Source organism: Acanthaster planci, linkage group LG01 (genome assembly GCF_054643075.1).
Source record: "Acanthaster planci isolate LZ-2023a linkage group LG01, COTS_SCS, whole genome shotgun sequence".
NCBI lineage: Eukaryota > Metazoa > Echinodermata > Asteroidea > Valvatida > Acanthasteridae > Acanthaster > Acanthaster planci.
Genome location: NC_141777.1, coordinates 4,767,617 through 4,791,169, shown reverse-complemented (window position 1 = coordinate 4,791,169; position 23,553 = coordinate 4,767,617). Strand labels below are relative to the sequence as shown.

The window sequence follows — 23,553 nt, the reverse complement described above, 5'->3', positions numbered from 1 at the left end:
TTTTAGTGAAGGAAATGCGTCACGCGGGGTCACAGCGAACAACGCGCAGAGCATTGTGGGTAAATTTCTGCCAGGCGCGCGAACTCGCTTAACGCGTTACACAAGCGGCGGTTATCAAATCGATGTCTTTTCTTTTTCTTCCTCATTGCTGAAAATATTTTCACTACACTTTTTTCGTTCATCGAAAATGATCAACATAACCACTGATTTAAAATAGATCGCCAAAAGACTCGTGATCAGTGATACCTTGTGAGAAGATAAATCACCACATTATGATTGTTCCAAGGCCATGTTTTTATAAGGCCTACAGCCGAGACTTTACCCGTGCCAAAGCATTGCCATTGGCGAACCAAAAGCATTAAATAAGGAGCCGTCCATCAGGTACGTACTTTTCAGAGACCCCTCCGCCTGTACGCGTGGCGTGCGCAGTGGCTCCAACTCCCCCCCCCTCCCCGTACGCATATGCATTCCACAATTCCAGAAGACGCTGCTGCTTGGTCTTTGTGTCATGAGTATTGTTGCAGTTGACCATATAGTTCTTGATACATCCCGAACCTTACGTAAACAGCGTATATTACGTCTTTTATTTTCTTTAGTTTGTCCCTCCCCCCTTTTCAGAGCTAGTGATACACTTTAGTTATTGGGGAGTCCAAAAAATACTTGACATCCGCTCTAATTTTTTTCCCACCATGAACAGTTTGGGGGATGATTCAAATCATCCATCTCAGTTTAAAATTAAGAATGTGTTGGGGTTACACCCCCATCCCAGTGATATACACAATGGCGAAGCTACGGGTGCCCACCGGGAGTTCACCCATTTGAAATCTGTGAATAATCTCCGTTGAAATGCACTTGCAACTTATTTTCTTGTGGTGTCCCCTTGAAAAATGTGTGCACCCAAGGGTCTCCCCCAAGGAAATTTAGCCTTAGTTTATACCGCTGGATATTCGGCCATGAAAACGGCAATGTGGTACCAAATTTAGGATTTGAATTCAGTAATTAAGTACCCTTGCAGATAAATTGTGTGATCTTCAGTTGAATAGAACAAAAATGAGTTGTGCTACGTATCTGAAAATATATCTGCAACGCAATATGATCTTCAAGTGGAAGTTTCAGCGTGAATCGAAAATTTCACGAGTTTCCATATGATTTCAAATCAATATTTATGTCCTTTTCTGTTAGAGAAAACGGATGTGACTTTTAGGCTGCTCCGGAAGGCACCCTTTATAGAATTACATTGCAACTGAAGTAGTTCACTGTAAACGTGTGAGTTACGACTAAGATCTGTGTCGTTGTGTGGAATGTAAAAGCGTAAAAGAACCGCACTGGTGTCCAACGCCGAATTCAATTCATCAAACGATAATCGTTTAATTGAAGAAAAGAGACACAGTGGTGGACGGAGAGAAGCGAGGTGCGATTCTGCCATCAGAGCAGCTTGGAAAGTTAGACTACTTTTACATTACAAGACTTAAAAACTCCTTAAGGGCTGATTAATCGTATTTAATATTGTAGTCTACTTGACTTCTGAACTCAAGTCCAGAAAACGCTGAGATAAAGTGGGGGGGGGTCCCCTTGAGACAGAGTTTTTTCTTTTTTAAAGAACAGAAAGCATAAACCCTTTTTAGCATTTTCATTTGGATGGGGTTATTCTGTGGTATGTACGGTCGTACAGTGCATGATTATTTCAGAAAAAAATCCCAAATTTGTCCCTTTTGGACTAAATTTTAAAACACTGCCAGCTGGGGCCAATTTCATGGAGGTGCTTAAGCATAAAATTTGCTTAAGCGGGAAAAAACTTTGCTTAATAAATAAAGATTACCAGCTTAAACTCTATATGATAGTCATGCTAACAAAAAAACCCCAGCTAAATACGATCCCAAAACAATATAGGCCTACATAACATGGAATTTGGGCTGGTTACCTGATTTATCAAGCAAGGTTTTCTCGTGCGAGTTTTGGCTGGTTACCTGATTTATCAAGTAAGGTTTTCTCGTGCGAGTTTTGGCTGGTTACCTGATTTATCAAGCAAGGTTTTCTCGTGCGAGTTTTGGCTGGTTACCTGATTTATCAAGTAAGGTTTTCTTGCGCTTAAGCAAATTTCATGCTTAAGCAGCTCTATGAAATTGGCCCCAGCTGGATATAATTTTGAGAGAGTCCATTTGATTAACAAGTTTGTTCCACAAGGTAAGAAGTCAAAAGTCGAACTCAAATCCGAAGGAACTGATACTAGTTCAAGTAGTTAACAAAGCAAGATTCATTAAAGAACTAAATCCATCGCAGAATCGATTAGAACTAACGTTTTAATGAACAGTCTAAACCGATACGTGTTCAAAGAGGGAAATAAAGGAAAGGAAATAACAGGCACAAAGTCTTAAAACCACGAACACCAGGCTGAAGGCTTAAGATGTTTTTACATCCGCACATTTCTGTGTCCGTTCCCGCACCCGCCAGTTTTTTTTAATCGGTGATAACCCATCCGTTGATTTCAATGGGCGCTGTCCTGGTATTTCTCCCATTACTATTTATACTTTAATAATACGACAAAATTACGTTTGTTTGTTTGTTTGTTTTTCAGATTCTTGCATCTCGGGCCCTTGTTTAAGAAAAGGATTGGTAGATCAATCAATGTTTACAAAGACATTAATATGGGTTTATTGATTTCCTCGGGGTACAAAAATCACAACAAATTTCTTTCTAAACTGGGAAAAAATAATGGACAATTACAAATGAAAAGTGGGAAAAATTAAAAGCAACCAATCTTAAATATTTACACAATTCAATGGTATTAATTTTGTATCATTAATGATCCTTTTCATTCCCAACTACTGGCGCGCTTTGCCAGTGATAAGTGGATCTATATACTACAAGCAGAATTGAGGTAAGATTTTGAACCAAATTCAGAAAACCATTCCATGCGTAATCTGTGTATTTACAAGTCGATGATTACAAGCCGGCTGCACTGGCAACCGACTGGGCAGGGGGGACACGGTACCTATTCATCCAATGCTCGTTCTCTTCACGCAACCATGTCTTAAAAGATTCACTGGCCAAGAAAACCAGAAAAAAACACTTCCACAAAGTTCACATTCAATTAAAAATGACTTCTGTGACGGATATTGTCTGTAGTCCTATAAAATAAGTCAGGCTACAATGATTCCACGTGTAATGATTTCCTGTCTTGTTTACATGCATGTGGGAAGTCTCTTTTGAACGGCTCAACTGTCAAGGCCACTTAAGTCAGGCCACAGGATTATCAAACCTACAGTGCCAGCACATTCACTGAATCCAACTGTACTGGTGAGTTCAACCATTTGGATCACGGCCAAATTACTACCTCTGACATCCCATGGATCTCACTTAATGCAGCTTCTGAGCAGAAAACGAAAGCTAAAGTAACTTAAGTGCTTCAGCATGGACCCAGTCCAAAGCAATATACTTCAATGACGTTTTGGCAGGTTATCGAGTAGGCATGCGCGTGTTTTGCTCAAGAGCCCCGTGTGTATTTGAGCTATCAAGTAAAACTGACGGAATGAGAAAACTCCTGAAAGGAAATGCTACTCCCCTTTAAAATACACTCAGTTTCCAAAACCCACTTATTTACAGGGAAAGATTACGTTTATGTACAAAAGTGTGAATTGGTTGGTGTGAGCAGTGACAACACGAACCCTAGTTTCCCATCCTTTTGTGAAGTAAATTCCATAAACCCCCCATAAAGTGCCAATGTTAATGCTGCGCATCAAATAAACACTGTAAACTCAATTATGGAACTGGTAAAGTGTTTCACTACTTTGCTTAGGACTGTTATTCTTCACAAGCTAATGAGACAAGAAGACCTTAAGAATTTGTCAATGTGCTAGGAATAATACCAAAACACATCACCTTTTCGAATGCACAATGTCTACTACCGAAACCGACTGGATCTTTCCAAAATAAGGCTTGAAATGACAACCCTCCTCTGTGAACCTTCCATTTCAGCCACACACCACAAACCGTGTGCTCTGGTCAATGCACTGCACAGCTATTACCAACACAAGTACTTTGCTGAAAACTAATGCTAAGGAAAGCATTTATGAACAATAAAAGTGACCAAACAAAGGTGGCCAGGATTGCTAAGTAGTCTCATTGTTGTAAAAAAAAGTTGCCAACAACTAGTCACAGACCCTGTTTTCCACGGACTGTAAAAAAAGGTTCGGAAACTTACCGTCGAGTCCATTCTTTTTGTCGGTATTTAGATTCCTTGTACAGATTTTATTCATTTGTTGCCATCAAGTCACTTTTTGGGGTGATCACTTTCATCAGGATCTGGTCATACTCAAACTACTTAATTTGGACACAGCTTCAAAACGGCAACACAAGAATCTGCCACGGCTCTTTCCATGGTCAGGACTGGAGCACAACTTAGTGGAGTATAAAATCTACAACACTTTTCAAATATGTACAACACTTTGAAACGTTTTCTGCAGTACGTTTCCTTGTATTCTGAATATCTTATCAAAGTAAGATGATCTTTACCTGATCCAAACATGAATGTACAGAAAATGTTCTGCAAAATCTCACTCAAAGAAATGCAAGCTTTCCCATAAAATTGTCATGTTTTTTCCTATCATAAGGATCAACTTTTTGTAGCATTGTAGGAAGGTATTTTGCAGCTTGCTTCCTGAAAATTCTCCTCCGTAAACTCTTGTTCCAACTGTAACATCTGTCACAGAAGACAAACTGTATTCCATGGATATTTCAAGTTGCCCAGTACTAAATGGGGGTCATCTACCGTTGCCAGTTGTGTTCTATCATGGCTGTTGTAGCTGGGTGATCTTGAGCAGCTGGGTCGTCGTGCTTCAGATGAGGCCGCGCATCTTCTTGTACTCATTCAGGTTGAGTGACCGCCTGGGGGCGCCCTCCTTGGCCCCCGTTTCCATGCTTGAATTCAGGGCCATGGGACGGGAATCTGCATTTGAAACAAGAGCAGACATCAAAAATTGTCCTTCATTGGGAATCGGGCAGACACTTTCCCTGAAACTGAAGAGCAGTTTCCATTTAAGAGCATCCTAAATGTAGGGTATACCATGAAGTCTACAATATCTAGATACTACAAAACATGTTTATATCAACTGTGGACTTTATACATGTTAAATAAACATCGTACATGTGGCACCGTCTTGCAAAATTACACTCACGCAGGGCGCCTTTTCTATTCTTACTGCACTGCATTGTGGGATTGATTCTGCACCAGATACATGTCAGAAAATGTATTTGATTGTCTACCTCAAAGTGATCAGGATGTGCATTATGCATAAGAGCCAAATGAATGATTGGCAAAGTGCAACTGGGCTGAATAGCTATCATCCAAGAAGATGGGGGGTGCCGTGATGGAGCAAACCTAGAAGATGGGGGGTGCCGCGACGGAGCAAACCTAGAAGATGGGGGGTGCCAGGACGGAGCAAACCTAGAAGATGGGGGGTGCCAGGACGGAGCAAACCTAGAAGATGGGGGTGCCGCGATGGAGCAAACCTAGAAGATGGGGGGTGCCGCGATGGAGCAAACCTAGAAGATGGGGGGCAGTGCGGCGGCGCAAACCTAGAAGATGGGGGGTGCCACAATGGAGCAAACCTAGAAGATGGGGGGTGCTGCGACGGCGCAAACCTAGAAGATTGGGGGGTGCCGCGATGGAGCAAACCTAGAAGATGGGGGGCACTGCGACGGCGCAAACCTAGAAGATGGGGGGTGCCACAATGGAGTAAACCTAGAAGATGGGGGGTGCCAGGACGGAGCAAACCAAGAAGATGGGGGGTGCCGCGATGGAGCAAACCTAGAAGATGGGGGGTGCCACAATGGAGTAAACCTAGAAGATGGGGGGGTGCCAGGACGGAGCAAACCAAGAAGATGGGGGGTGCCAGGACGGAGCAAACCTAGAAGATGGGGGGTGCCAGGACGGAGCAAACCTAGAAGATGGAGGGTGCTGCGACGGAGCAATCCTAGAAGATGGGGGGTGCCAGGACGGAGCAAACCTAGAAGATGGGGGGTGCCGCGATGGAGCAAACCTAGAAGATGGGGGGTGCCACAATGGAGTAAACCTAGAAGATGGGGGGTGCCAGGACGGAGCAAACCAAGAAGATGGGGGGTGCCGCGATGGAGCAAACCTAGAAGATGGGGGGTGCCAGGACGGAGCAAACCTACAAGATGGGGGGTGCCAGGACGGAGCAAACCTAGAAGATGGGGGGTGCTGCGACGGAGCAATCCTAGAAGATGGGGGGTGCTGCGACGGAGCAAACCTAGAAGATGGGGGGTGCCGCGATGGAGCAAACCTAGAAGATGGGGGGTGCCGCGATGGAGCAAACCTAAAAGATGGAGGGTGCCAGGACGGAGCAAACCTAGAAGATGGGGGGTGCTGCGACGGAGCAATCCTAGAAGATGGGGGGTGCTGCGACGGAGCAAACCTAGAAGATGGGGGGTGCCAGGACGGAGCAAACCTAGAAGATGGGGGGTGCCGCGATGGAGCAAACCTAGAAGATGGGGGGTGCCGCGATGGAGCAAACCTAAAAGATGGAGGGTGCCAGGACGGAGCAAACCTAGAAGATGGGGGGTGCTAGGACGGAGCAAACCTAGAAGATGGGGGGTGCCGTGATGGAGCAAACCTAGAAGATGGGGGGTGCTGCGATGGAGCAAACCTAGAAGATGGGGGGTGCCAGGACGGAGCAAACCTAGAAGATGGGGGGTGCCGCGATGGAGCAAACCTAGAAGATGGGGGGTGCCGCGATGGAGCAAACCTAGAAGATGGGGGGTGCTGCGATGGAGCAAACCTAGAAGATGGGGGGGTGCCGCGATGGAGCAAACCTAGAAGATGGGGGGTGCCGCGATGGAGCAAACCTAGAAGATGGGGGGTGCCAGGACGGAGCAAACCTAGAAGATGGGGGGTGCCGCGATGGAGCAAACCTAGAAGATGGGGGGGTGCTGCGATGGAGCAAACCTAAAAGATGGGGGGGTGCTGCGACGGAGCAAACCTAGAAGATGGGGGGTGCTGCGATGGAGCAAACCTAGAAGATGGGGGGTGCCGTGATGGAGCAATCCTAGAAGGTGGGGGGTGCTGCCATGGAGCAAACCTAGAAGATGGGGGGTGCCGCGATGGAGCAAACCTAGAAGATGGGGGGTGCCACAATGGAGCAAACCTAGAAGATGGGGGGCAGTGCGGCGGCGCAAACCTAGAAGATGGGGGGTGCCAGGACGGAGCAAACCTAGAAGATGGGGGTGCTGCGACAGAGCAAACCTAGAAGATGGGGGGTGCTGCGACGGAGTAAACCTAGAAGATGGGGGGTGCTGCGACGGAGTAAACCTAGAAGATGGGGGGTGCCGCGATGGAGCAAACCAAGAAGATGGGGGGTGCTGCGACGGAGCAAACCTAGAAGATGGGGGGTGCTGCGATGGAGCAAACCTAGAAGATGGGGGTGCTGCGACAGAGCAAACCTAGAAGATGGGGGGTGCTGCGACGGAGTAAACCTAGAAGATGGGGGGTGCCGCGATGGAGCAAACCTAGAAGATGGGGGGTGCCGCGATGGAGCAAACCTAGAAGATGGGGGGTGCTGCGACGGAGCAAACCTAGAAGATGGGGGGTGCTGCGACGGAGCAAACCTAGAAGATGGGGGGTGCTGCGACGGAGTAAACCTAGAAGATGGGGGGTGCCGCGATGGAGTAAACCTAGAAGATGGGGGGTGCTGCGACGGAGCAAACCTAGAAGATGGGGGGTGCTGCGACGGAGCAAACCTAGAAGATGGGGGGTGCTGCGATGGAGCAAACCTAGAAGATGGGGGGTGCCAGGACGGAGCAAACCTAGAAGATGGGGGGTGCCAGGACGGAGCAAACCTAGAAGATGGGGGGTGCCGCGATGGAGCAAACCTAGAAGACGGGGGGTGCCAGGACGGAGCAAACCTTGACAAGGAGGTGTGTGGCCTGCTGGTTAGGGTTTGTTAACGCCAAAACAAAGGCTAAGGGGCTCGAATCAAGCTGCTGGTGACATGTTGTGACCTTAAGCAAGTCACTTTACTTCCACCTGCCTCTCTCCGCGTTGGGGTTGATGAGCACCTATGAGGGTAGAGATGGTTCTTGTGCTTGATTTAATAGTTGCTTGTGAGAGTTCATTTGCCATTTTCACATAGTGCCCAGTTTTCCCATCCCTTCGCAGCCACTTAAACTGAATGCTCATAATGTATCTATCACATATACCTTTGTCGTGCTAGGTTTTGCACTGAATGTCTGTGGTCTACCTATTTTCATTGTGGACGCATATCCATCGTTTGGAGCTCAAGGTGTAACATTATTACTGACTTTGCTCACTGGAGTCATACACTCCCCAGGGAGCTCAGAAGGTTTTAGGAATGTTTATGAGTTCGGTGAACAGGGTCAGTAATAATCTGACACCTTGAGCACCAGATGATAGATACGTGTGCTTTATTAAATCGTAACATTAAGATGAACCAATGAGAAACACCATCAACCCTTACCTGAAGTGGACACATCTAAGTCAATCTTGATGTCAAAATCATGAGCTTGGAAGAGGTCTTCCGATACTTTCCTATCTGTGATCTTGGCCGGAAGCCCCTCTTGAGACAGCGCATTCAAAATATCGTCCTGCAGAGAGAGGACAGAAGACATTTCTGTTATACATCCACACACTGATCTGTGTAGGCGATATCTACATTACAAAGTTATGAACATACATGTGGCTGTACAAGTGTACAATTGAATTTTCTAGACACTAATCTACACCAGCATACATTCTGATTTTTGTATTGGTCCAAAATGCTCTTGACCAATAGAAAATAAGACTTTCGTCCAAGTGTCAATGTATTATGTACTTGGACTTTGCAACAAGAAACTCTGTAACCATATCCCAAATATGGGCTTTGCCTTTGGCAGCGGGTAAATCTTGGACCGAAGAATCATTTTCATATTTCACAAATATTAATCACTGGAAACGAATGAAAATTGTCCAACCTTTGGCTTCGGATACGGCAGTCTGATCTGTGAATACCACAGAATGAAGGTGAAGTTAGCTGGAGCCTGAAGCCAACGATGCAGACAAAGCTCATGTGCGGAAGATACCCTGTGGTAGCCAACAGTGGCTTGACGTAACATGATTTGAATTACCTTCATGGCTTCATCTTGTTTCTGTTTCTTGATACGTTCTTCTTCCAACTTCTTCAGTAAAGCTGAATTCATAATGGCTTCATCCCTGGCAGCCTATTGGACAAACCACAAAACAATACTGGAGGGCTTAGGGTACTTTTAGGCATAGGAGACTGATCCATGAATCCTTGTTAGCTACATAAACGGGCAACAATACGGGTCTCTGTCACCACACCACATTCTTAAGAGCGGCGCGTTATATTACAGTCAATACATTACATTGCTTTTGCCGAGCATTTGAGTGATTGCAACACATCATTACTAAAATCATCATCTTAGGAGGGCTTTCCAGAATGATTTTCTGGATGAAGGATGACTTGAAATGTTAAAGTATGTGTACTTTATATCAGGAGAGTTTGTATGCTGGAGTCCAAGCTAAATCTACAACAAGCAATGGCTCCTTGGCTGCCGTGAAAAATAAATTTGACAAAAATCCTGAAGCATTTAAGTGAACTCAATATCCCGATATTGATACAAAATTTAGTGGTATCCCAGAATCGATACAAAATTTAGCAACATATACCAAAACTGAGGAGAAGATGCAGTACTGAAGAAACTTTTGTCAAACTGACTCCAAACTAGATCTGTTTTTAGTCTCCCCCAATAATTTGGAGTTTGAAACAACACCTGCTGCGTATACCCCCTCCCAGGAAGCAAACATTTCTTTGTTTTTGAAAAAATTGACAAAAAATAATGAGGAGTTTTCCAATTTCTTCTATATAAGGGTGCAATAAGCCCTAAAATGTAGCTTCCCCCTTCAGAAAGGCCATAAAAAAGTTACATGTAGAAATATCAAAATGTTTGGCTCCTAAGCGGTTTTGCCACCCCCAAAAGCTATGTTTCGAGATTTGCCAGAGGTTCTTTACCTTGGTAACCAGCATCGGTCGGCACTGCCTCCTGGTGAAGGGGTCAGCCTTAGCATTCTGCGATTCTTTGATTTCCTCCTTCATTGCTCTCTCAGCCTCGGCAATGTTCCGTGTACGGTTCCTCTGATTGATATACCTGCAGGAAAGGACAGGGATTACAACCCATTTGTCCGGGCCCATCATTCAGCACCCACACAGTCTGAATAATGGCACTGTCAAGGTTAAACCACCACGAAGAAAAGTTCCTAGATCGGAAAATCTGTTCCAACGAGCGTGACATGCCCAAGGTTTCCACCACCACAAATCTAACAAAATAGTGGCCACGCTCGTTTCAAAAACAGCCTCTTCAAGGAGACAGCATTGCGTGTTGGTCATCCCTATGTTGTAGAAACTCAGTAACCACTTCAAGCCAGAGGATTTATACCCAAAGATTTTCTGAGCCACGTACCTGGGCAGACATGTAAACAAATTGCGGCACAGGAATGGATGACATCTGTAACTATCTGAAACTTGAGTGATTCCCATTAGTTTTGTGCGCACGCAGTGGCCTGAACATGTCTGAAAGTTGGGAGTGTGGGGAGCCCTCATGTGGCTGTGTGGTCCACAGCCAAGTGGTATAAGCAAATACCATTGTCTCAGAGTGTAAAAAAGCGATGGTACAATATGGGGTTCTGCAAAAATTTTGGACAAATGACCATCGAGTGTAAAGTCCAACTCTGTAAAGGAAAGTGGTGTGGTGTCTTATCATTATCAAGTCTGTATTTTTGGCCCAAAATGATACAGCGCCTGGGAACAAGTTCATTGTGGAATAACGCCATCCACAACCAGTCAAAGAAAGAAAAAAAGCAGCTCCTTACGTGATAGCCGTGACGTTCTTGTTGCGGACACGATCAAGTTCCTCGGCTCTCTCCTCCAGTTCCTCTAGTTCCTGAGCATATTTCTTGTAGTCTTCCTCCCTGCCTTCTTCTGCAGCCATATCCTGAAGATCACAAACAAACACCTGTCTCAAAAAATGACCTCTCAAGATTTTTCCTTATCTTGTTTCCTCTAAAGTAAACTGATTTTCACCCATTATGGTCATCAGTCAAATCTACCCGTGGATATTGATCCCCTGACACCGTCATTTCGGTGCTGGGCACATGACCCTCAATCTACCTCCACTGACATTAGTACTACACAAGGACATTTTGGGAAGATATTACTCCCTAACTTACAAGTTTATTGTTTATTTTGTGACATGCAAATTTTTATCATACATATTTCATCCACTGTGTAGAAGGAGAATTTTTGAGAAAGTTTATAGTTTTATACCAAACAAGTGTTGAAATTGAGTATAATATTTTAAGTAAAAATGTCTTTAAACTGATTTAATTGAGAACAAACCCTTGTCTTTATGAGTGTGGTTTTCTTCATGGCGTAGTTCCGGGGATTTCTTCGGAAACGTTCCTTCTCGGATACAATCTGAACAAAAAAGGAAATGACACCTGAGAAAGAGCAAGGGTAAACAATATGGAAACCCTGGCAGAGATCTCTGGCCGTGTACATGAAGTGTAGAGGGCGCTATGTAGCCAACTACATGGACAAGGCTGCGTTCAAATGTTAAGGCAGAGGCTAGAAAAAAACACTTGTGCCCATGGTAGCCAATGGCTAGGTGGCATAGCCACTGCAAATATACTCGTGTTTAAATCCCAACTCTAGCCAGTTGATTCAGACAAGGCCAAGCCCAACAATCTTTGCATAGGATACGTTGGCTTCCAATAAGCCTTTGTGAGTTTAATTTGAATAAGATCTGGTACACTGAGTTATCTGATAGCACATAAACATAATTTGAATTCCTCAGACTAAATACACTGTTGCTATAAACTATGATTCGGGGCATGTTTTTGCTTAGTAACGACCATCTCTGAAATGGACTGGTTCATTTGTCCTTTTCTTATTCACTGAACACTGAAAATAGTGCATTGGTACAAAACATCTCTAAGTAACTAAGCAAAAGTTTACCCAACAGTGTCTTTAATATGGAAAATACAAATTATGTTCAAAGAATTTAAAGAACTAAATGTTCACGAATTTTTTCAAATTTAACTTGCAGAAGGCTTATTGACATATCGCCATTAGTAAGTTAGCCACGCCTCTCAGATAACCATATACGGAATTTTGCACGTTGAATGTTTCTTGTCTCAGATTTCGTGTTCATTTTACACACCATGTGACTGGACAATATTCCACATATTGCATTGACCTAATTCTACAATAGGTCAATTCCTACCTTATATTTCTAAAAGTATGGACTGAAACCAGTCTACGAGTTTGAGCACAGTTTATACCTCAACGGTATTATCACACAGTAACAGTCCAAACCCACATCTTACTCCCTAAACAGTTTCTACAAACAAAGCATTTGATTACTTCCTAATACTAACATGGCGTTGTTGCAGCTCTAGACAGGAATGTACAGTCATTTGTAAAAGTTTAAGACCACTTGGGATAACATTGCCTCATTGAATAATGACTTGACATGTTTTTTATATTGGTGCATAACATCAGTGTAGTGCTATATACCCGTTTGGGTGACACTTTTTGCAAAGGCAGGTCTTGTATGACATTTTGTCTGTAAGGCATCATGGGTAAAAAAAAGCCAGTCTAAATAATCAGCAATAAAGGAGGGCACGCTAAGCATTAGACTGTTAACATTTCAAATCATGTCAAATAGCTGTTTGGCTAGATACTAAGATTACACATTGAAAATAAAGGTAAGTTACCATGATTGATTGGTTTAAGTTTGGTTTTTCTTCAGGTAAATACATTTTGTACGGGTGGTCCTAAATTTTTGCAAACGACTGTATAATATTTGGTAATAAAAAACAATCCTGGGTCACTCAAGAGTTGAGAAAATATTTAAATTTGCAACAAGAATTTGAACTGTGGAAATCAATGAACATGCACACATACATTTCTAGACTTCCTTTCACAGAACTTACTTGACTTGAGGTAAATTGCCGCTAGTATGGAACCATTTTCAGAACTATTCACAATGATTTATATGTCAATTTCCATTCATGTTGTTTGACTTAGCCGCTATGTTTTCACATTATCTTATGGGATACATTCCCAAGTAGCTGGCCCTTTGGGTTGGTTACTTGAACCAGGTCCGAGTATGCATGAGAAGTCACACTTGTTTCAAATCTAACACATTCATGCTTGCACAAGTAAGCAAAGGAGTAGTAATCAACCACATTATACGACAGCATTTCCACCACTACAGCCAATCAATCAATCACTTTTCATACACTTCCTCTTCACCTTCTCTATGTCGTCCTCCTTGTAGCTGTACGACAGTGCTTTCTTGATCTGGCTGTACTTAGTATCGACTTCCCTGGTTGTCGGTAACTGGAAACCACCCACCATCATCTGGACAGCCAGCAAATGAAGACAAACATTCAATCCTATACAAATGCTTGGCATTTAGTACCCACACCCACCTCTCATCTGACTCTAACCGGTTAGCCAACCACGGTAAGTTTAGTAGTTCAGTGGTAAGACATCTGTACTAGTAAGCAGTAAGTCTTGGGTTTGAGTCCCACTTGAGTAAGTTTTTCACAAGCCTTTGGACAATACTGAGCAATGTTTATAAACATACGTCAGCGATAGGAAAATCAAATCATTGAATCCAAATAGATGACAAAAATCCATCTTTTTATGTCAGAAGTTTTCTACCTTTTTTTAAAGAGGGATATTTGAGGCTTTTGTGGGAGAGATTTCAGTTAAGTTGAACAGTCTGGACACAAGGAATTTAGTTGCAGAAACGAAAACATGAATTCAAGCCACAACCAAAACATCGGTGTCATTGCAACATTTGATATGTTACCATGAATGTTTAAGCGCAACTGAAGTTCGTAAAAATAATACCACATCTAAAATGTTTCATCCATCAAGAATGACTCCACAAGAATGGTGCTTAGTGAAATTGACGCCTTGGCTGTTAATTCCTAATTCCACCAGAAACCATCAAAATGTGATACTGATTTCAGTAGATTTGGAATGGTAAGAGTTAAGATTTGTTTAATGGTGGACAAGTATGAGGAGAAGAAAAAATGGCGGACGGTTGAAATCAACAAGCTTTCAAGGATAACCTGTAAGGGGAAGACTGTAACACGGATTTCGCCCAGGGAAAGTTCCCATTTATAGTAAGAACTTACATCCTCCTTCCATTTGTTGAACTCAGAGTCCGTGAAATCTTGATTGGAGACAAACTCCAGACGAAACACCCTTTCTTGAGTGGCATACCTTGGGAAAAAAACATCAAATGTGTATGACGGCAAAAAACTGATGAGATTGCTGCCAACAACGCGATGCTAAAATGTACATGTAGAGTTTCGGAAGAAAAGCAACGAGTTCTTTCTTTGCATTTGGTGAACTCAACAGATTGGTCCGCAAGAAAGGAATAGAAATACGGATGCCAATGGCTTACAAGAAAAGTGAGCAAGGAAATTTATAGTGGATGAATCAAGTGAGAAAGTGTCTCCGAGACACATTGAGAATTCATATGGCAAAGTGAACCAAGCTGAAATATCCACCTTGATTAGAAGTGCACTCTCACCAGAAAGGAAAAAACAGGCTGGTGGGAAGTTTCCAACCAGACGCAATCACACGCCCATTGGACACACGATGATGGTTCAATTCACGCAGAAATTGGTTGTGCATGTTCCGTGAATTCCGTGCCAAATGCGCATAAACCTACCAAAGGACTGGCGTTGATGTGTAAAAAAACATGCCCTCTCTTGTTCCGGCTTGGAGCATATATTTTTACAGTTTGAACAGGGGAGAAAGGTTTGGTGTAGTTTACCTAAGTCTGAGTCCCTTGTTTGTGCGGTTGCTTCCCAACTGGTAGATTTTGGCCGTCTCCACACATTCTGTGATTTCTGCGACCTGAACACAGCCCAGTGGGAGAAACAGGATAAGTTTGGCAACATTCTCCATTGGTAAAAATTACTTCTTTGACAAGTGCCATACCTGTTTTCAAACTCTGGTAAAGCTTTCACAGCCTGTTGTAAAACAAGGATTTCCAGACAACACCTGAATCTAATAACAGAATCTCATCATATCACCCTCAAGAACTCAAGCAAAAAATAATTTTTCCATGCATACAAACAAAATAGCACATTAGAAAGGGGTATAAAGGCTTAACCCTCCTTTGATTTTACAGCACAAATGTGCACAAGTGCCCACAGTCACTGGTGAGCATGTAGTTTCTATATGGAACTCAAACATGCACAGGTTCAGTGTGTACACAGTAGATTGCCAGCACAAAATGACCCAGGGTCTTTTGTGCAGTCCTCTTCACTGCATTTGGTTTACTGCACAATGATACACATGACACAGTGAAGCACAGTTGTTGGGTAGCACAAAAGTGCAATCTGATATTCCTGTGAGGGACTGTTGGTGCAGTGCACAACACAACACAGCTGTGCTTCCTTGAGGTGTTTACCAAATGACCCAAAGAGTGACTTCAGCATAGGAGGCTTAATAAAGTGAAGTTTCCCAGTAACTAATACTCATTACACCAATCAAGTCAACTTCATTCAGAATCCAAAATTCAACGGACTGTTTCTCTTCAAAATCCATCCACTATAAGTGATGAAATCTCTAGTCTACGATTACACAGAAAGCCTGTGCAGTCTTTTATGTAATATGCTACTGGCTGATAAAATGTGACCTTATGTCCTGGGAACCAATCAGACGCTACCATTTCCTCGTAAACATTGCGTCCAGTCCAACACAGTGAACATGTGACCATGGGAAAATTGTACATTGCTTTCTGCGGCCCACTTATGAGAACGTATTAGGCCTACACATATCCACTGCATTTCACTCACTGAAGGAACAATTGTGCACAAAATCCAGAAGCATCAAAACACAAGGTCAAATACAAGTTGACCATGACTTGTCAGAGCTGAGAGACATCAAAGCACAACCTACTCTATATATCGGTCGACCTCCATTGGAACCTATCCCAATGCGTACATAGCATCCAATGACGGTGTCAGCAAAGAACGGCATGTGTACCCATCTATTGACAAAAATCAAAACAAAAAGAAAAACACTTACCAAAATAGAACATAAAATCAACAGAAAACAATCTTCTGAGGTAAGTCCAAAAAAGATGCTAAATCATTGAATCTCTTAGTTCAGTCGGCTAAAATTGTTTAATAAACAATGTGCAATAACGTTATGTATATGTCACAATGTCCACTTTGGCACAAGAACCACATCATGTGCTGTGACTGTCCTGTACACTGGTGACAACATTTCAAGGTTATAGTTCCAAAAAGACAGAAATTCGATTAATTTTGAAAAAACAAATGAAAAAGTACAAGTGGCTGACCAAAATCATGTAATTAGACAGATTCTGTGGTTCTGAAAAAGGCTTGTCCTAACCAAACTTCTGCTGATAGAAAGACGCACATCGGGATAACCGAACGAGTATATCAGAGGAGATACCTCACCTTTCCATTTTATGCCTTGACAACCTGATTTTGGAGAGCTCCTCTTTGGTGGAAATGAACGTAACCCTTGGCGTTTCATCCTCACTGAAATGGGGAAAAAAGGCAAGAGGAGAAAGGAAAAATAACGAAAAAAAACACTCGTATTGAACTCAGACGACCTTCATAGTGTTGGTGTCATGTCAATTTGGACTCTCACAAAATCTGGTCTATTTTCCCTTGTATACACTGCTCAAAAATATAAAAGGATCAGACATTTGCCCGTCAAAATTTCAGGCAAGTGTCAACCTCATTGATTTTACTTATGCAAGTTCACGATTGGTTAAGCATCACAGAATGTGAATGATGTAATTGCTCAGTCATATGTTTCAGAGTCCAATTGGCTGCAGGGGTCAACAAGTGAATATGATCCATAAATTTTTTTGAGTCGTGTAGAATCCCTACATTTAATATGCACATCATTTGCAATTTCTCTGTGCACCAAGTCATTTGCATTATATCGACGATTTCCATTTTTCGCACAAGCTCAAACTTCCCTCTAAACCAAATTTAGTTGCTTGCCAAAGAAAAAAAAATGGCAGGGAAGGTTCATTGAACAGGATACAACGTAAGGCTGGAAATGAGATTAACAATATTGGACATAATAACACATTGTGAAGGACTCCCTCAACTTTTTTCCATCAAGACCACGCTTGCTACCATTATTCACCTCAAGATGCTTGGTTTGTCACACTCACAGTGAAAACATACATGTGTGCAAACCACAACACCTTCAATATTACCCAGATGGTAAAAATCCTGGACCACGTTGCAGCCGGGATGCTTACCATCATCTGATCAACTGGCTGTGACTACTTGCCATACAGACATGTGTCATTTTCAGCCGTAGTCATAACTGTTGGACACTGCCTTACAGGCCATTTCTGGAGCCAAAGAGTGAAGCAGGTGATAAACCCGACAGAATATGAGCTTGGCAGCTTTGTTGGCAGAGTGTAGGTACGTGTGTTCTGGAGGTTGCAGGTTCCAATCCCACTCAGGTCAATTTCTTGTTTCTTTACAATTACTATGTAAGCACCTAGTCAGTTTTCCTATAAGCTTTGTTTAAGAGAGAGGGCTATCGTACTTTCTGTAAACTCATCCCACCAAGGAATCCTGATGTCTTTGAGAGGACTCGACATTTTCACCACAACAACAAACTTCCATGACAACTACAAACTAGGTGACGTCGTATGACTTACTCGCTACGCTCTTCATCTGAGCCTCCGTAGGATGAACTACTTGAGGAATCTGAAGAATCCTTCTTCTTTTCCTCTTCCTCATCTTCGTCATCATCGTCAGAGTAAACATCACTTGCCTTCAGTGGTTCTCTTCTTGTCAGAAGGGTGTCTGTAAAATAGTTGTTTCACCATCAAATCTTTGCATCTTGAACAAGACTGAGGTTCAAATAGCCAGACTCCTCGACAATGTTACAATACAGACTGCTGGGGTATGTATAGGAACCCATTCAAGTGGCAACAGCTTGTCAATTCAGACACTTTTCGACCACAGTCTGCAAAAGGCCAGTTTGAAATGTATTTTGGGTACCAAGAAATCTTACGCCTGGACTTTGAATGCAGAATTGAATCACTGCATAGACTTCCACAAATATTCTGCTCCATCTAAGAATAATAACACCAGCAAAATGAGAGGCCTGCTACACACCCCAACATCCAAGAACCTGAGTAAAATTTCCTCAGCTCAGTACTATCAAATAACCTGGTCCTGGTTGTGTAAGTGAAGATGTTAGAATCTAGGTGGTAGGGGCTAAAATTTAGGGCAGCGGCTACGTTACAATGATGCTGAAAGTAGAATTAGGCTTAGATTTCCATTTGCTGAGCCCAATTTATTTTCCTTTCTTTCCTTTCCCTTGTGAATTGTTGTACAGGTTAAGGCTGCAATTGGAACAAGATGAGGCTCCTGGGTTGAGATAAAAGATATGTTAAAGGTAAAAACTGAGATCAGAATCAAGCTCTAAATCATGGTAAGAGTTATGCTTCTGGTCAGGATGTGTTTACAGTTGAATAACCTGTATTCTTCAACTTCTCTGCTCTCAGGATTAGTCAGTGTTGGGGTTCAGTTTTTGTGTAATGGTCAGAGAACTCAATGCCACCTGCTTTCATCTTTGGTCTTGAGTGTGGATCTTCATATCTTCTATTTCAGGAGTTGTGTTAGAAGTAATGTCAGGGTTCAGTTCTAGGATTAGGGTCTGGGGTCATCCTCACCTGTCTTCTTTTTCTCTTTTTTTTCCCTCTCTGCCTTGAGGTTGAGGATGGCCTGCGCCTTGCGGTCCTTCTTGTCTTCAATGGTACGGCGTCTCTCCTTGCTGATGTCGCTGCGGGAGGCCAGTCGGCTGCCGCTCAGGATGCCGCCGCTGTTGCCTTGTTCCTTGGCCAGCCGGTCGCGCTTCTGTCGCTTGCGCTCCCTCTTGGCCTGCCGCAGCTTCCGCTCAATCTCAAACCTGATTGGACAAAGATGTGTACAGCCACTTTAGTCTGCTAGAAACATCAATTTACTGAAGGAAAATGAACTATTCATTTAACCTAATTGGATTATTGTTGAAGAAAAGGAATGCATTCCAAATGAACAGAGTGATTGACTTTGCATCAACCTGTGCCACTCAACAAAGAGAGATTCAGCATTTTTGTAAGGCACAAGCAACAAAAATTCCAAATTTATCAGGCATGCAGCAGCAAAGTCTGGGGGAAAAAACGCACTTCTGCTCAGGACTTTGTCCACTGTTTTTCAGTCTGTAGAAGCATGCACATGAGGTCATAAATGAAGAAATCAGTCACTCTGTGGACACTGGACAGGTTGTATGCCTGATCTACCAGCCTCCAAAAAAAGAAGAAGTTAATTTCAGCCGCAGATATATTGATGTGAAGTTGGACAGTCTGAAGCAACCTTTTTTGTTTGTCAACGTTCCTAGTAAAACTACTGAATGAAAAATTTTAGCACCAAAGTTTCAAATCTAACTACAAATTTGGTAACTCTACAGTTGGTGAAAAAATCATGAGGCTCATACAGCAGCAGAAACGGGTAAGAGGTATTAGGTGTTCCTTCTTGACCTTGTTTTGGCAACCTCCCGTTTCTCCAGTCGGTTGAAGATCTCCTGTTCTCTCTCCATCTCGGTCATCTGAGCCAGCCGGGCCTTGTCTTCCTCATCCCCCATCAGGTTCTCGTCATAGCCATCCTTGAACTGTGGCTCATCATCCGACAAGTCGGAATCACCCGATGGTGAGAGAGAATCACTGCTGTCTGAGTCAGACACCTCGCCTGGGTGTGGCATCAGGTCAGAGAGTAAAACATTCACGTGTGACAAAGGTACAGACATATGTTAAAAAAAATCAGGTTTGGATGAGCTAATCCCGGTAAGCTTGGTGGTTGAGTGGTTAATACACAGATCTCCACTTGTAAGCAGAAGGACATGGGTTTGAGTCCAACCTGTGTAAGCCTGTACATTTCTTGCAAGCTCTCGGATAAAACATTGTGTATGCACAAGTAACCCTACTTGCCCCGCGGTGTCTATAGAGTACCGAAGTGTGATGTCACCGTAAACCAGAAAGTGCAGTCCAAACGAATGGAGTACGCACGGGTGTTGGTTCACTCGCTGGTTCTCGCGCTAATGCCTTTTACACACTAATTGTGCGCGTGACGTATTCACTTTGGAACTCAATTGGAGGCGTTATAATTGGTTATTTCCTTCAGAACGAATTGCTTCTAAAAGCATTAGTTTGCTGATATTTCCTTTTTTTTCTTATGTAAAATTTTCTATTCTACTGAAAAATAAAACATTAAACACCAAAACTGTGTACTTTTTGTGACAATTCTTCCATTCAGCACACATGAAGTGCATAGCCCTGTGCTTGCTTGCTTGGCTGGGGCTGGCTGGGCCCTGGATTTTCCTGTTTGGCCACATAATCCTCCCGTTTTAATTGCTTGAGGGTGCACCATTTTGCATTTGAAAATGTTAGCGTGTAAAAAATGTAAATAAATACAATATTTGTGTGTTTTTGTTTGTTTTGCCCATTCCCTTACCTTTCCTTTTTAAAAAAATTTGAGTGAAATTCGGTGACGCATGTGAGCAGCACGTGAGTGCTGCAATTGGGCAGGCAGTGCACCCAGGCTTTAGCCGTGGCATGCACAAAGCTTCCTTCAGGGCGGTCACATGGCCACCATAAAGAATCAACGATTGGACCGCGTGCGTGTGGGCTACAATCAGGCCGGGATAGGCAATCAGGCCTGCTTGAAAGCTAAGATTTGTTTAGGTTGTGGTCCGACGAGTGGATTACAATGGCACTGGCAGCAAGCACGTTTGTGTATCCATGCAAAAAGATGAAGTGCAGTTTGCAGAAATGACTCAAAACTAAAGTCTCCGTGTTCTTTTTCCACTCATTGTCAGTAATTTGGCAGTAGTCTTTTTAGATCGGCCCATAATTAAACAACTTTGTGTAAAGCCAATGTAGTCGTGTGGGCATTTTGAGTGCGGAGGTATTTTGTACATAAACGCCTATTCTTTTGGCAGGAATGAAGAATGTCTTTAAGATAAGTGGAGTTTCAAGTTAACCGACTTTGAGTAATCTAGAGTTTTACTGTATTAAACTTTAAAATTGGTTTAGGATTAGCACTAAAACTGCAGTCATGTACTGAAATGAGTCAGTCACAACTGCCAAAAAGTGGAAACCTAAAAAATCCACTCTGATTGAGGACTTGAAAAATACCACATGGGCTAGCGTCTGGACTTGAGCTTAGAATCCAGTAGGCATTTTCAATGATGTGAAGCTTTTGGCCTTGTGCTCGGACACACTGAGTGTGAACGAGTCCGGAGCCATTAAAACACTAATGAAAGGGTTAAGTGTCGGATGGAGGTCAGTGCTCAAGTCAAATCCAAATATCAGCCTCTTACTATCAAGTTTTGTTAAAAGAGTTGGCAGGGGTTCTTTTGGCCGAGGAACCTTCTTGATTCATTTGAAGATTTCCACAGCACAGAAAGTCAATGACGTATTCTGTGTATTTTTATATTTCATAAGGGCTGGTTTTAACTGCCTTATCTTCCAAATGCCGGGAGCCTTACCTTCTTCCAGAGACGACTTCTCAGAGTCACTATTGAGTGCCGAGTCCTCTGATTGAGCTTTGGAGGTTCGCCGTTGAGTGACCTTCTTTTTGACCCTTCTCTTCTTCTTATTACCTCCAACAGTCCACTAAAAGAGAAATAAGAAAATGAACATCGTAACAATGACACATAATTATCTATTTATGACACAACATTGAACATGACGTATCCTTTAGTTGAGAATGTCAGTTTTAGAGCTTACATTAAATCTCTGCATCACAGCAACAGGAAAGCAGTCTTCAATTCAAGCATAGCTCAACCGACCAACACAACGCAACATACCATTTCATTTGTTTACCTTCAGTCTTTGTTTGCATTAACTTTTAACTTTTCTGTCAGTTGGTTGTAGGTAAAAACCTTACAGTTCTGAAAACATGCCTACTAAGCCTCATCCCACACATCCCTGAACATGACAGAGATTTGTAATAACGTTGCATACATACATGTGGACAAATCTGGCAGAAAGAATTAGAAGCCCTTGGCCTTCCACGGGGCCATCCTTGCCGTGATTTGCCAAAGCATGTACACACGCTCAAGTTAAGACAATGTGTGTTAGTGCGATAGCCCCCAAGGAATGGTGACTCCTCAGATTTGTCCATTGTTAGGAGGGGGCCGACATAATCATTACGTATTCACCTCATCGTCACTTTCTGATGTTTCTGATTCTGTGTCACTCTTCTGTGAGGACTGCGTTGTTGCCTCCTTTGGACTTGACTCTGGTTCTGTGCGTTTCCGTTTGGCCAGCGAAAGTAGTTCCTGTGTTAGTGTCAATTTTCATGGTATTAATGAAAAATGTAGCCGAAGTCTTACCACGATGACCATTTTCATCTTACGATTTATAATAAATTTCAAGAATTAATTTTTAAAGCTATTCATTGTTTTCGAAAACACCTGTCAATCACAGAACTACGTGTGTGACCGTGTATGATCATGGAGAAATAAATCCTCCATGGTATGATGAGCAATGTTGATTATCCAGTAATAGGCCGTGTGCGTATTTTGTATTTGAAAGCACAAGCACATGACCAATGCGATCGGATTGAGAAACAAGCTGAGGTGGGCATAGGCTTACCTCCTCTAAATCGGAGCCACTACCCTCACTGGAGCTATCGGAGTCAATTACAGCACGACTCTTCTTCCGTTTGGACATCTTGGTTTGTTATCAAGACTTCGATTTATGTATTAAAATTGGATAAAAAGTTATGTATCTACACGAACACGAAAAGCAGGGAGAGTTCCCGCATTATCCGGATCCGCGACACAAATCACAAATGTGACGAGCGCCCTCAAACGTGTGGAAAAGGCACTTGACCTAGAAGTGGCCTTACAATGTGACTCCTTGTGTGATCTTTAATAGTTTAGTGCGTCCTATCGATGCATATTAACATAATTTTTGACAAATAAATGAAAAAATCGTATTTTAAGAAACTTTCAGAGCTGATAAATCATTTCTGAAACTTGTGTTCATGCCGATATTTGATTATTTCATGTTTAATTCTTCTTAAGGTTTTTGTCCATGCTCAATTAATAGACTGGTGTATATGTCCTAGACATGAAAAAGGGCTCCAGATGTATTTTCCTTTCGATGTAGATGCACACGATCAACAGTGCTAAAATCATTTCGGACGCACTGACTTTCAAATCCTCAGAAATACATGTACATGTACATTTAAATCATTGGAGTCCAGTTGGTATGCAGTGAAAGTCATGACAATCGTCGAGAAAAGAAAATATACTAGTACTAGTTTGAACTAGAATAGATTTTGTAAGCTTCAGCAGAAATTTTCTCAATACCGACAGTGAACTTCTGAAGGAGAACGTCGACCTTTTCAGCCATTGTCATAACTCATGGGGATGG

At 42.7% G+C, this 23,553-nt stretch overlaps 1 protein-coding gene across 1 annotated transcript; it reads right to left on the bottom strand.

Moving 5' to 3' along the window:
• Window positions 1-2,628: 2,628 nt before the first annotated feature.
• On the bottom strand, window positions 2,629-22,967 carry rtf1 (RTF1 homolog, Paf1/RNA polymerase II complex component). Its single transcript, XM_022251316.2, has 17 exons — window positions 22,768-22,967; window positions 22,332-22,451; window positions 21,657-21,783; window positions 19,651-19,858; window positions 18,808-19,043; window positions 17,785-17,932; window positions 16,550-16,633; window positions 16,023-16,113; window positions 14,890-14,972; window positions 14,243-14,330; window positions 13,347-13,454; window positions 11,427-11,504; window positions 10,901-11,022; window positions 10,044-10,179; window positions 9,139-9,231; window positions 8,493-8,619; window positions 2,629-4,945 (listed from the first exon to the last, which is right to left on the bottom strand). Exons 1-17 carry the CDS (start codon window positions 22,843-22,845, stop codon window positions 4,836-4,838), a joined length of 2,037 nt encoding a protein of 678 aa, XP_022107008.1. The 5' UTR covers window positions 22,846-22,967; the 3' UTR covers window positions 2,629-4,835.
• Window positions 22,968-23,553: the final 586 nt, after the last annotated feature.